The 11,991-nt window shown below is 43.6% G+C and overlaps 3 protein-coding genes across 3 annotated transcripts in view; all 3 read left to right on the top strand.

Moving 5' to 3' along the window:
• The window catches only part of LOC307236154 (protocadherin gamma-C5-like), a gene marked incomplete at its 5' end in the record, with an annotated part of 315,288 nt that overhangs the window by 199,788 nt on the left and 103,509 nt on the right, over window positions 1–11,991 (top strand). The window lies entirely within an intron of this gene.
• On the top strand, window positions 109–2,517 carry LOC307236159 (protocadherin beta-16-like; the record flags this gene model as incomplete). Its single annotated transcript, XM_080008477.1, has 1 exon — window positions 109–2,517. The coding sequence occupies one exon, from the start codon at window positions 109–111 to the stop codon at window positions 2,515–2,517; it is 2,409 nt and encodes an 802-aa protein (XP_079864603.1).
• LOC307235511 (uncharacterized protein) lies at window positions 4,707–11,165 on the top strand (the record flags this gene model as incomplete). The annotated part of the gene is made up of 2 exons (XM_080007636.1): window positions 4,707–7,131; window positions 8,596–11,165. The coding sequence occupies 2 exons, from the start codon at window positions 4,707–4,709 to the stop codon at window positions 11,163–11,165; spliced, it is 4,995 nt and encodes a 1,664-aa protein (XP_079863762.1).

Here is an 11,991-nt window from a genome sequence, read left to right as displayed (position 1 = left end):
TTTTTTGGATCATAGCTGCTCACCCTTTTTTTTTTGTTGTGTTTTTGTTTTATTTTTTTTTTCATTTCACGTCAACCGGAGTACGACGCGCTTCATCGTGGAAAAGAAATGTCGGACAGAACAATGAGACGGCAAGCGCTGCTGTTCGTCTTGGTTCTTTCTTTCGGTTCAGCGGCCGGACAGGTCAGTTATTCCATTCCTGAGGAGATGGTGAAGGGCTCGTTGGTCGGTAATATCGCCCAGGATTTGGGTATAGATTTACAAAGGCTGAAGTCTGGTAAAGGGCGCATTTACACGAGCGGCGGCGCGGAATCCATCGAGCTGGACAGAGACAGAGGGATCCTCCTCGTCCAAGAGAGAATTGACCGAGAGGAGGTGTGCGGCGGGACGACGCCTTGCGCTTTACATTTCCAGATTATTTTAGAAAACCCGATGGAATTTTACAGCGTCACGGTCGAGGTTACAGACGTCAACGACAACGTGCCGATGTTCGAAAAGAGTGAACTGAAATTCAAAATAAGCGAGTCGGCCACGGTGGGGTCGACGTTTATGTTGGAGCAGGCGATGGATATGGATGTCGGTGTGAATGGGCTGCAAAGCTACATGTTAAAACCGACCGACAACTTCGTTTTGAAACTCCAAAGTCAGGCCGACGGAAGCAAGACCGTGGAAATGGTTCTGCGGAAGCCTCTGGATCGGGAAAAACAAGCGCACTTGTCGCTGGTGCTCACCGCATTAGATGGCGGCGAGCCCTTGCTTTCTGGAACGGTGCAGATACACGTTGATGTGCTTGATGCTAATGATAATTCTCCCGTTTTTACCCAGAAAATCTATAAATCTATTATAGAAGAAAATGCACACAAGGGAACGCTGGTCATGTCAGTCAGCGCTTCTGACTTAGACGAAGGATCCAATGGCAAAATATCCTATGCAATTTTAAATTCTCTTGACGGCGTGACGAAGTTATTTGAGGTAAACGGAGAAAATGGTGAGGTGACATTAATCGGGAACACTGACTTTGAAAAAAAACGACAATATCAAATTCACGTCCAGGCCAGTGATGAAGGAGGATTGACTGACTCCTGTAAAATTTTGGTTGAGATTGTTGATATTAATGACAACATGCCTACCATTAATATAATGTCGAAGTCCAGTGTCATATCTGAAGATGTTCCACCTGGAACGGTTGTGACAATAATTAATATTCAAGACCCGGACTCTGGGGAAAATGGGAAGGTTTCATGTTCAGTAAATGACAACATTCCTTTTACAATTACATCGACGTCAAACAACTTCTTTAGTTTAGTCACAGATGGTGATTTGGACAGAGAGAGGGCCTCCGAGTATAATGTTACTGTGATGTGTTCAGATGGAGGTGTTCCCTCACTTTCCAGCAGTGCCACTCTGACTTTACAGATCTCAGATGTGAATGATAATGCACCCGTTTTTGAGACAAGCATATATGAGCCCTACATTTTAGAAAATAATTCACCGGGACTCTCTGTATTTTCAGTTAAAGCCAGGGACGCAGACTGGCGTCAAAATGCCCGTGTGTCCTACATAATTGATGATTCATTTGTTAACGGAGTTCCTATCTCCTCGTATGTGTCTGTTAGTGCTGACAGTGGAGTCATCCATGCAGTGCGTTCTTTTGACTACGAGCAGATTAAGGATTTCCAGTTTTATGTCAAAGCCCAGGATGGAGGCTCCCCTCCACTCAGTAGCAATGTGACGGTGAAAATAATGATCCAGGACCAGAACGACAACCCCCCTCAGGTTCTGTACCCAGTCCAGACCGGTGGCCCTCTGGTGGCTGAAATGGTTCCTCGTTCAGCAGATGTGGGCTATCTGGTCACTAAAGTGGTGGCTGTTGATGTGGACTCTGGACAGAACGCCTGGCTCTCCTATAAACTGCAGAAAGCCACAGACAGAGCGCTGTTTGAAGTGGGTTTACAGAATGGAGAAATAAGAACTATCCGCCAAGTCACTGATAAAGATGTTGTGAAACAAAGACTGACTGTCGTAGTGGAGGACAACGGACAGCCCTCTCGTTCAGCTACAGTCAATGTTAACGTGGCGGTGGCGGACAGCTTCCCTGAAGTGCTCTCAGAGTTCACTGACTTTACACACGACAAGGAGTACAATGACAACCTGACTTTTTATTTAGTCTTGGCTTTGGCTGTAGTTTCCTTTCTCTTCATCACGTGTTTAGTGGTGATTATATCAGTGAAAATATACAGATGGAGACAGTCTCGCATCCTGTATCATCCCAGTCTCCCCGTGATTCCATATTATCCACCACGTTACTCCGACACTTTGGGGTCAGGGACTCTGCAGCATGTGTACAATTACGAGGTGTGCAGGACGACTGACTCCAGAAAGAGCGACTGTAAGTTCGGCAGAGCTGCTAGTCAGAACGTTCTGATGATGGACCCCAGTTCTACAGGGACGATGCAGCGAATACAGAGTGAAAAGAACATCCTGGATGAACCAGACTCTCCTCTAGAGGTGAGTTGAATATGTTGTGCTTTTTTGTGAAGTTTCAAGGAAGGTACATTTATAATTAAAGACAATCCTCCTCTGATTAATCCAGTTTTCTTTTCATACATTTTGATTGTTTTATTGGTCGAACATTTGCAATGTTTGTTGTTAATTTTTTCTTGGAATCCTATCAAGACTTAGCGAGTCCATGATGAGGTATTTTTCAGCCATGATACGTTCTTTTGTTGGATGAGTGCACTCTGATATGTAAATAGTTAAAATCAATTTGAAAAGGGTAAATATAAATATAAAAATAGGTTTTCTTTTGCTGCTTATTTATTCCCCTTCTCTCTTGCCTGCTACTAGTTATGTGTTGCTGTAACCGTGGGTGTGGGTGTAGGGGTGGGGGTGGGGGTAGTGGTGGTGGTGTGTGTGTGTGTGTGTGTTTGTGTGTGTGTGTGTGTGTGTGTGTGTCGGGGTGGGGGTGGGGGTGGGGGTGTGGGTGTGGGTGTGGGTGCACATGTGAAGGATAAAATACTCCTTTTATTCAAGATTCTAGTTTCAGCTCCAAGGCAGTTTTGTAAAATGCTCTAAATATGTATGTATATATATATTACACTGATCTTCCACATCATTAAAGCCACTGCGACGTGAAGTGAATAACATTGCTCATCTTCTCATTCTAATGGCGCCTGTCAAGGGATGGGATATATTAGGGAGCAAGTGAACAGTCAGTTCTGGAAGTTGATGTGTTGGAAGCTGGGAAAATGGGCAAGCGTAAGGATCTGAGTGACTTTGCCAAGTGCCAAATTGTGATGGCTAGACAACTGGGGCAGAGCATCTCCAACAGGGAAGGTCTTGTGGGGGGTTCCCGGTATGCAGTGCTTAATACCTTCCAAAAGTCATCCAAGTAAGGACGACTAATGAACTGGCAAAAGGTTCACGGGCGCCCATGGACCTTTTGCTTTGATAGAAAGGTGTCAGAACACCTCATACATCGCAGCTTGCTGTGTAGCTGCAGACCGGTCAGTGTGCCATGTTGACCCCTGTCCACCACTGAAAGCGCCTACAATGGGCACGTGAGCGTCAGAACTGGACCATGGAGCAATGGAAGAAGGTGGCCTGGTCTGATCAATCACATTTTCTTCTACATCATGTTGGGAGTTGGATTCGATTGGCCCCACCTGGCTACTTACAGGACATAAAGGATTTGCTACTAACGTTTTGGTGCCAGATACCACATGACGCCTTCAGAGGTCTTGTGGAATCCATGCCTCCACGGGTCAGAGCTGTTTTGGCAGCATGAGGGGGAGCTACAAACTATTAGTGGTTATTAGTGGTGGTTTTAATAATGTGTGTGTGTGTGTGTGTGTGTGTGTGTGTGTGTGTGTGTGTGTGTGTGTGTGTGTGTGTGTGTGTGTGTGTGTGTGTGTGTGTGTGTGTGTGTGTGTGTGTGTGCCGCCACAAATAATATCTAATATTGTGTGGGTCCCCCTCGTCCCACCAAAACAGCCCTGTTTGTGTGTGTGTATACCTATATATATATATATATATATATATATATATATATATATATATAATTTTTTTTTTTTTTTTTTTTTTTTTAATATATGTTAATATATATGTATACATATATATATGTATACACACACACACATATATACATATGTGTGTTTGTGTGTGTGTGTGTGTGTGTGTGTATATATATATATATATGTGTGTGTGTGTGTGTATTTGTGTGTATATATGTGTATCTATGTGTATATATATATGTGTGTGTGTATATATTTATATACACACAGTATATATAATCACATTATTGTAATGCTACAAAGTCTGTTCATACCCTTATTTTCCACACAAAATTATTTGTCTTTAAAGAAAATCTTAAACAAGCATTAAATCCTGCCAATCTCAAAGTCAGTGTTCCCTCGCGGATTTCTGTAGTTCGTTCCATTGAACTCAGAGAGCCGCTGTCGGCCAGTGTGTGGAAGTTTAACAGCAGATTTAATCGGTGCCTCCTCCATCATTTTCATTCCGGAGAGAAAGGCAGGGACTACACAGTACAGCCAAGAGAGAATAGTCTACTCGACGCTTAAATAGCAGTTTATTTTTCTGCTTTGCTCGGAGCTTACCAATTTTCGTATGAACCTTGGATTGAATTTGGATTAACTCTCATTTATTTTGACGTGAACTGGAATTCATCGTGGTTTGTGCTGAGGAAGATGTCGAACGCAACAATAGGACGGCGAGTACTGTTGTTTATCTGTGTCCTCTGCTTCAGTTCGGCGTCCGGCCAGGTCACTTATTCTATTCCCGAAGAAATGACGAAAGGCTCGTTAGTCGGTAAAATCGCTGAGGATTTGGGCATAGAGTTACAGAGACTGAAATCGGGTAAAGGTCGTATCTATACGGGGGACAATACGGACTATATCGAGCTGAACAGAGAAAGAGGAGTTCTCCTCATCAAAGAGAGAATAGACAGAGAGGAGCTATGCGGGCGGACGACGCCTTGCGCTTTGCATTTTCAGATCATTTTAGAAAACCCGATGGAGTTTTTCAGTGTTACCGTCGAGGTCACCGATCTGAATGACAACGCCCCGATCTTTAAAAAGAGCGATATTAAATTCAAAATCAGCGAGTCGGCAGCGTCCGGATCGGCCTTTGTGTTGGAACAAGCGGTGGACATGGATGTAGGCGTCAATGGCCTCCAAAGCTATTCGTTAAAACCCACCGACAATTTCGTTTTGAAACTGCAGAGTCAAGCCGATGGAATTAAAATGGTAGAGATGGTTCTGCAGAAGCCGTTGGATCGGGAGAAACAGGATCATTTGTCGCTCGTGTTAACGGCGATGGACGGTGGCGAGCCGCGGCTCTCTGGGACCGTGCAGATTCACATTCATGTGCTCGATTCCAATGATAATTCTCCCGTTTTTGCGCAAAAGATCTATACATCTGCAATTAGAGAAAATTCGCCCAAAGGAACACCGGTAATGTCAGTCAGTGCCTCTGACCTCGATGAAGGGTCTAATGGCAAAATTACATACGCGTTATTGAACTCGTTTGACGATGTAACTGAATTATTTCAGGTTAACGCAGAAACTGGAGAAATAACCCTCATTGGAAAAACAGATTTCGAGAAAACGAGGCACTATCAAGTCCATGTTCAAGCAAGTGATGAAGGAAGCCTAACAGATTCATGTAAAGTAATGGTCGAAATAATTGATACAAATGATAACCAACCAGTGATAAATATGATGTCAAAATCCAGTGTAATATCAGAGGATATTCAGCCTGGGTCTGTTGTGATGATGGTAAATATTCAAGATCCAGACTCTGGTGAGAATGGTGAAGTTCACTGTTCGATTAATAATAACATTCCATTTGCAATTATTGCAACATCAAATAATTTTCTCAGTTTAGTGACAGACAGTGATTTAGACCGAGAGAAATCGTCAAGTTACAACATCAGTGTAATATGCTCTGATGGAGGAGTGCCCTCTCTCTCCAGCAGCGTCACATTAAACTTACAGATCTCAGATATAAATGACAATGCACCTGTATTTGAAAGAAGCACATATGAGGCCTACATTGTAGAAAACAACACACCAGGTGTATCTATCTACACAGTAAAAGCACAAGATGCTGACTGGAACCAAAATGCTCGTGTTTCATACATACTAGAAGACTCTTTTATTAATGGAGTCCACATCTCCTCATATGTATCTGTAAGTGCTGACAGTGGAGTCATCCATGCAGTGCGTTCTTTTGACTATGAGCAAATTAAAGATTTCCAGTTTTATGTCAAAGCCCAGGATGGAGGCTCCCCTCCACTCAGTAGCAATGTGACTGTGATGATAATCATCAGGGACCAGAACGACAACTCCCCTCAGATTCTGTACCCAGTCCAGACCGGTGGCTCTCTGGTGGCTGAAATGGTTCCTCGTTCAGCAGATGTGGGCTATCTGGTCACTAAAGTGGTGGCTGTTGATGTGGACTCTGGACAGAACGCCTGGCTCTCCTATAAACTGCAGAAAGCCACAGACAGAGCGCTGTTTGAAGTGGGTTTACAGAATGGAGAAATAAGAACTATCCGCCAAGTCACTGATAAAGATGCTGTGAAACAAAGACTGACTGTTGTAGTGGAGGACAACGGACAGCCCTCTCGTTCAGCTACAGTCAATGTTAACGTGGCGGTGGCGGACAGCTTCCCTGAAGTGCTCTCAGAGTTCACTGACTTTACACACGACAAGGAGTACAATGACAACCTGACTTTTTATTTAGTCTTGGCTTTGGCTGTAGTTTCCTTTCTCTTCATCACGTGTTTAGTGGTGATTATATCAGTGAAAATATACAGATGGAGACAGTCTCGCATCCTCTATCATCCCAGTCTCCCGGTGATTCCATATTATCCACCACGTTACTCTGACACTTTGGGGTCAGGGACTCTGCAGCATGTGTACAATTACGAGGTGTGCAGGACGACTGACTCCAGAAAGAGTGACTGTAAGTTCGGCAGAGCTGCTAGTCAGAACGTTCTGATGATGGACCCCAGTTCTACAGGGACGATGCAGCGAATACAGAGTGAAAAGAACATCCTGGATGAACCAGACTCTCCACTAGAGGTGTGTTTTTTAAAGACCAATGTTTGTACGTGTTTGTGCATGTTTACACTCTATGAATTCATATTACACTGAATTGCGTTGTCACAAGATAATTTCAAATGACATGCTTTGGCTTTGATGTCTGTTATGTTTACGCTATCTCAGCACCATGGACAGCGCCCGTTATGTTGCTCGGCAAGCCGTGGGGAGAATAATGAAATTTTCCCAAACTCCGAAGTGTGTGTGTGTGTGTGTGTGTGTGTGTGTGTGTGTGTGTGTGTGTGTGTGTGTGTGTGTGTGTGTGTGTGTGTGAGTGTGAGTGTGCGTGTGCGTGTGCGCGTGCGTGTGCGTGCGTGTGCGTGTGTGTGCGCGCGGGGCGTTTGCTTCGGTTGTTGTTGGTAGTGAGTGAGTTTCGCAAGTGATGAAAGGTTCGACTCTTTATTGAGACTCGGTTCTTGACGAGTCACTAAGTAAAATGAGTCGTACGATTGGATTCTGTTGGTTTAATGGACGGTGAGCGAAGGAGGACTTCCGGTGAACAGTGACCGAGAGTCAGAATAGTCGGTCACTCAGAATTATGAGCGGCATTATGACAGGAATTGTTTCTGAGTCAAAAGTCTTTATTTTGTTGGAATGCAGTGCCGGAGTGAATCCAGACTCTTGAATCATTTAAAAAGATTAGTGTACTGCGAACGAATCGTTCGCCACACTGGCATCATAAGTTCCGTACGGCTAAAATATATATATATGTATGATATGTGATATGATCTATATTAGTAAAAGAAAGCCTGCTTTCAGTTAACATAGATGTATAAAAGCAAATATTTATATTAATGTACAATTGTTTATTTCCAAATCCCTTGAATTGTCTTACCGAGGGCCGAGAACGAATTTGGATGGATCACAATTAGTAAAAAGGAGTAAATATTCAAAATGACACAATATTATACAATATGAAATATATATAAAAAAATATTTACTACCAATAACAATCTGATCCCTATGATTGATCTTATATGTGTGTGTGTGTGTGTGTGTGTGGTGTGTGTGTATATATCTATTTATGTGTGTGTGTGTGTGTGTGTTATTATAATTATAATTTTTTTTTTTTTTGCCGCATAAAGGGTGAGCACCAAACAACTCCTGGCGCTCAACTGAGGACCAAACCAAAAAAAGTTATGTGCACCCCTCGTTATAGCTGTCACTAAGAAGTATTAATTTTGGGAACTGGTTCCATTTGTTGAACATTACATAATCCGTTTTTTAGAAATTCTAATTCGTGCATTTATTATAACGACCCAGAAAACGTTCATAAATCAGCATTCTGTACTTCATAGTTTTGATCAGCGAGGGACGCTGTTGACCATTGAGTTTTTTTATTTCAGTACCGTCTGTGGCGGTACCTCCCTTTTCACCTAGATATATAGACGACGGAGAGGGGTTTGAAAGAATTAGTGAATGCAGATTGATCACACAATCGGACTACGATTTTCTTTTCGCTTGGCCAAAGGGGATCAAGATATTATGGATATCTCTACGTATTTCAAGACGGAAGATCGAATGGATTACGTTTCGTGGCCAAAGGAGAAGAAGCGGGGAATATTATATACATCCAAAATGGGGCTTTGTACAAGGATATGGCAAGCGCTGCTCCTTCTCTCGGTCCTCTCCCTCGGAACCGTGCTCGGTCAGGTCAGCTACTCCATTCCTGAGGAAATGGCAAAGGATTCCGTAGTCGGTAATGTAGCACAAGATTTAGGCTTGGATGTGCGCGGACTGAAGTCCCGTAAAGCCCGTGTTTATACCGGTGAGAGCGCAAAGCATATCGAGCTGAATAAGGAGAGAGGAGTCCTCGTCCTCAAAGAGAGAATAGACAGAGAGGCTTTGTGTGGGGAGACGACGCCTTGCGCTCTCCATTTCCAACTCATTCTGGAAAATCCCATGGAGTTTTACACGGTCTCCGTCGAGATAACGGACATTAATGACAACCCTCCAACATTTTTGAGAAGTGAAATGAAATATGACATCGGCGAGTCCGCCCTTGTCGGAGCGAGGTTCGTGCTGGAGAAGGCAGTGGATAGTGACGTCGGTGTGAATGGTCTATCCAGCTATACACTAAAACCCACTGACCATTTTGTTTTGAAAACTATAAGCCGAGGAGATGGGAGTAAAAATGTCGAAATGGTCCTACAGAAAAATTTAGACAGGGACAAAAAAGAACATATTTCATTGATATTAACTGCTGTAGATGGCGGTGAGCCACAGCTGTCCGGCACAATGCAGATTCTAATCACGGTCTTAGACGCAAACGACAATGCGCCTGTTTGCTCAAAGACAGAATATAAGGCAAATGTTGAGGAGAACGCTCCTTTTGGCACTGTAATAACTACGGTGATGGCTACTGACGTCGACAAGGGTGATAATGGTAAAGTGGCATACATGATCCCAAACGCAGGGGCTGCTGGTGTTTTTAATATTGATGCGGATGAGGGGATTTTGACTTTGACAGGCAATGTGGATTACGAGAAAAGGAAAAAATATGAAATAGATGTACAAGTGTCGGATCAGGGGGGGCTTTCCGATTCTTGCAAAGTTATTATAGATGTTGTTGATGTAAATGATAACAAACCATCGATTAATTTTATGTCTGAGGCGCACAGTATATCTGAAAACGTTAAAGTCGGATCCGTTGTAACGATGATGAACGTCGTAGATCCAGATTCTAGTGTTAACGGAAAAGTCAATTGTTACCTGGATGATAATATTCCCTTCTCGATGAAATCAACGAGAAATAGTTTTTTTACGATCGTGACGGACAGTGATTTAGACAGAGAAATGGCTTCAGAGTATAATATCGTTGTGAGGTGTTCTGATGAGGGGGTGCCATCGCTGTCCAGCAGCGTCACTCTCACTTTACAGATCTCTGATGTAAATGACAACGCTCCCGTTTTTTCGATGAGGTCCTACGAAGCCTATATTATTGAAAACAACGCTCCCGGTATTTCTGTTTTCACAGTCAAAGCACAAGACATTGACTGGAACCAGAATGCTCGTATCTCATACATACTTGACGACCGGTCAATTAATGGAGTTCCAGTCTCCTCGTATGTGTCTGTTAGTGCTGACAGTGGGGTCATCCATGCAGTGCGATCATTTGACTATGAGCAAATAAAAGATTTCCAGTTCCTCGTCAAAGCCCAGGATGGAGGCTCCCCTCCACTCAGTAGCAATGTGACTGTGAAAATAATGATCCAGGACCAGAACGACAACGCCCCTCAGGTTCTGTACCCAGTCCAGACCGGTGGCCCTCTGGTGGCTGAAATGGTTCCTCGTTCAGCAGATGTGGGCTATCTGGTCACTAAAGTGGTGGCTGTTGATGTGGACTCTGGACAGAACGCCTGGCTCTCCTATAAACTGCAGAAAGCCACAGACAGAGCGCTGTTTGAAGTGGGATTACAGAATGGAGAAATAAGAACTATCCGCCAAGTCACTGATAAAGATGTTGTGAAACAAAGACTGACTGTTGTAGTGGAGGACAACGGACAGCCCTCTCGTTCAGCTACAGTCAATGTTAACGTGGCGGTGGCGGACAGCTTCCCTGAAGTGCTCTCAGAGTTCACTGACTTTACACACGACAAGGAGTACAATGACAACCTGACTTTTTACTTAGTTTTGGCTTTGGCTGTAGTTTCCTTTCTCTTCATCACGTGTTTAGTGGTGATTATATCAGTGAAAATATACAGATGGAGACAGTCTCGCATCCTCTATCATCCCAGTCTCCCGGTGATTCCATATTATCCACCACGTTACTCCGACACTTTGGGGTCAGGGACTCTGCAGCATGTGTACAATTACGAGGTGTGCAGGACGACTGACTCCAGAAAGAGTGACTGTAAGTTCGGCAGAGCTGCTAGTCAGAACGTTCTGATGATGGACCCCAGTTCTACGGGGACGATGCAGCGAATACAGAGTGAAAAGAACATCCTGGATGAACCAGACTCTCCTCTAGAGGTTAGATCATTCCCTTGTGATCCCTCCTCTCACCCATTTCCTCTTTCCTTTCATGACCTTAGAAAGTGACCCATATATCGTCTTTGTCTTTCTTGTCATGGCATTGTCAGTTTCTATGTTTATCTTTCATATTTATTATTTTAATAATCTTTTTTCTCACACATAATTTAGTGCACACACGCAGGCACTTGAGACAGGCATGACAATCAAGAGGAAACTGTGTGTGTGTGTGTGTGTGTGTGTGTGTGTGTGTGTGTGTGTGTGTGTGTGTGTGTGTGTGTGTGTGTGTGTGTGTGTGTGTGTGTGTGTGTGTGTGTGTGTGTGTGTGTGTGTGTGTGTGTGTGTGTGTGTGTGTGTGTGTGTGTGTGTGTGTGTGTGAAATCCACGCCACAAGACACAAAAGGAGTGTTCCCAGAGTAGTATTCCCAAAGGTTTATTTGTGGTCTTGTGGTTTAATTTCATGATTTCAACATCATGAAGATAAATAGACTATCTACTGATTCTGTTTCTCTCTTTCTCTCTCTCGCGTTCTCTCTCTCTCTTTCTCTCTCTCTCTCTGTCTCTCATTCTCTCTTTCTCTCTCTCACACACACACACACACACACACACACACACACACACACACACACACACACTATTCATGCATGAGTAAAATTTTGGTTGATCAGTTTTACTTATGCCACATTTTAAATTTAAGTGGGTTGAAGTAGTTCAACTTTTCCCGAAGTCAATCGATGCAATACTCGTGCTTCCAGCAGTATTACGAAATATATCGCAGAATATATTTTCAGAAATATTAACGTCCTCGTGTAGTTTCTCGTTCTGTACTGAGAGGGCCGCTGTTGACCAACGCGTTAAGGCAGTGCCTTCCCCAGCCTCTCGGTGTTGTGTGGAG

This window comes from Zeus faber, assembly GCF_960531495.2.
Source record: "Zeus faber genome assembly, chromosome: 10".
NCBI lineage: Eukaryota > Metazoa > Chordata > Actinopteri > Zeiformes > Zeidae > Zeus > Zeus faber.
Note: the sequence above shows the minus strand (reverse complement) of the source record. Positions and strands in the feature narration are given on the sequence as shown.